A 1,966-nucleotide genomic window follows, 5' to 3' on the forward strand; every position below is an offset into this window, starting at 1 on the left:
ACATTTGACCTATTTGTGGTGCGGACCGAAAATATGTTTCCGATTTTTAGAGGGGCAAAAACGAAATTGCAAAGGATCTTTCTTTAGACCATAGGATGGAATAAGAATTTCCTAAGAAGATCCAAATTCCTCGAATTCAGTCATCAATAAGGAGAAAACCATTTTGAGCCAACCCAAAAAGATTAGAGATAGGAGATAGTGTGGAAAACTATACAATTAATTGAAAACACCAAAATATATAGTTTAGTGGATTGTTGAGTTAAAATTGAGAGGAAATAATAGTTTGATGACTTGAAATAAGTGATAGGGGTAAAAAAGTGAGTGAAATTGGGAGAAACCCATATGGTGTGGTTGGTGGAGTTAATTTTGAATTCTACTATTGTGTAAGAGTAATTTTGCAATTTTAACCAAAATAAGAATATTTTTCTCCACTAAAATTACCTCAAGATAAGTTCTTGTCATGTATCATAATTTTAGAAACTCAATTGCTAAATGATAAATCAAATACTAAGCCATGAGGGTGCCTCTCAGCTAGAATAATTATCAGACAAATATTATTGGGATTCTAATATATCAAAGAGAAGTGAAAAAGACTGTTTTATATCTCTAACATTGCACCTTAAATATCATAATATTAGTTCCTTTCTTACTTAAATTCAACCCATTAAAGCAAAAACAACAGATAATAATAATTTGAGAATGAACAAAAGGACCATATCATTTATTAACTCTTATCCATCCATTTGCATTTTCATGTCCGAAAGCAAAAACTGGAAAAACACAGTAAATTACAAGCAGAAGAAATGGTAGAAGAAAAACAGCTTTTCCAACACCATAATACTCAAACTTAGTAGGAATTTGGTGTGTGTGCAATGAAACTGATGCACTGAACTTGACGAACGTTGTCGAAACCGATGATACGGACGAAAGCTTCAGGGTAAGCCGCAATAACTTCATCAAGCTCCTTCAAGACTTGAGAAGCATCAGTGGTACCAAACATAGGAAGCTTCCACATTGTCCAGTATCTTCCATCATAGTATCCTGGTGACTTGTTGTGCTCACGGTACACAAATCCTTTCTGCAATCAAGTTGTCAAAATTAAATTATTAGGGTTTTGAACAAAACTATGTATATATAATGATTGAAAAAGTAATGAATATCAAACCTCCAACTCAAATTCCAAGCAAGGAACCCATCCCTTCCTGAGAAGGTATTCAACTTCTTTCAACAATTGCTCTCTGGTCAATGGTGGCAAATATGAAAGAGTCTCAAACTTCTTCTTTCCAATTGGAGGCCACACCTGAAAGTTCAACAAAAGTGTTAACAAACTGTTTCATAAGATATTCTGAAGAGCTTATGAAAATAAGTTGAAAATAATTCATGGACATATGATATATTGTTTTTAATAACTCTTCATCGGTGCTATTCAAATAACCTTCTAGTTCTAAAATATGTAAGCAATTTTGAACTTAACTTTTTCCAAAATCTCTCATTTTATAAGCTATTTTTAACGTCTTTAAATGGAAAACTTTTATATACCAAGGCTCTACATATAAACTATAAGTTGTTTTCATAAGTTAATCGGAAGAACAAACAGAAAGTTGAAAACAGTTTATGAACTGATCATAAGTTGCTTCTAAAAGCTTTCTCAAGCGGTCTAATAAGTGCTTATGCCAATAGATATGTTTCAATAAATCAATCAAACATAACCTAAAAGTTTATAGAAAGTATATATATGTTTTTGTCACCTGCATGCACTTTACTCTTCCACCATTGCTTGCAATGGAGGTAATGTCAGTGTTGACCTTCTGAACTGGGAATCCAGCCATGGATTTGAGGCCAACAAATGGAGCCACTGTGGCGGATTGCACCTTAGAGGCACGGTTGACAGTAGTCACAGCTGAAGAGGAAATCATAGAAGCCATTTTTCTCACTTCTGCTTGAATTGCAAAGCTTCTGCTGAAAC

General features: G+C 33.7%; 1 protein-coding gene across 1 annotated transcript; it reads right to left on the bottom strand.

The window, feature by feature from the left end:
• Positions 1-700: 700 nt before the first annotated feature.
• On the bottom strand, positions 701-1,966 carry LOC131608735 (ribulose bisphosphate carboxylase small subunit, chloroplastic 3-like). The gene is made up of 3 exons (XM_058880263.1): positions 1,749-1,966; positions 1,166-1,300; positions 701-1,078 (listed from the first exon to the last, which is right to left on the bottom strand). Exons 1-3 carry the CDS (start codon positions 1,923-1,925, stop codon positions 848-850), a joined length of 543 nt encoding a protein of 180 aa, XP_058736246.1. The 5' UTR covers positions 1,926-1,966; the 3' UTR covers positions 701-847.

The sequence above is a fragment of the Vicia villosa genome, linkage group LG6 (genome assembly GCF_029867415.1).
Source record: "Vicia villosa cultivar HV-30 ecotype Madison, WI linkage group LG6, Vvil1.0, whole genome shotgun sequence".
Lineage (NCBI taxonomy): Eukaryota > Viridiplantae > Streptophyta > Magnoliopsida > Fabales > Fabaceae > Vicia > Vicia villosa.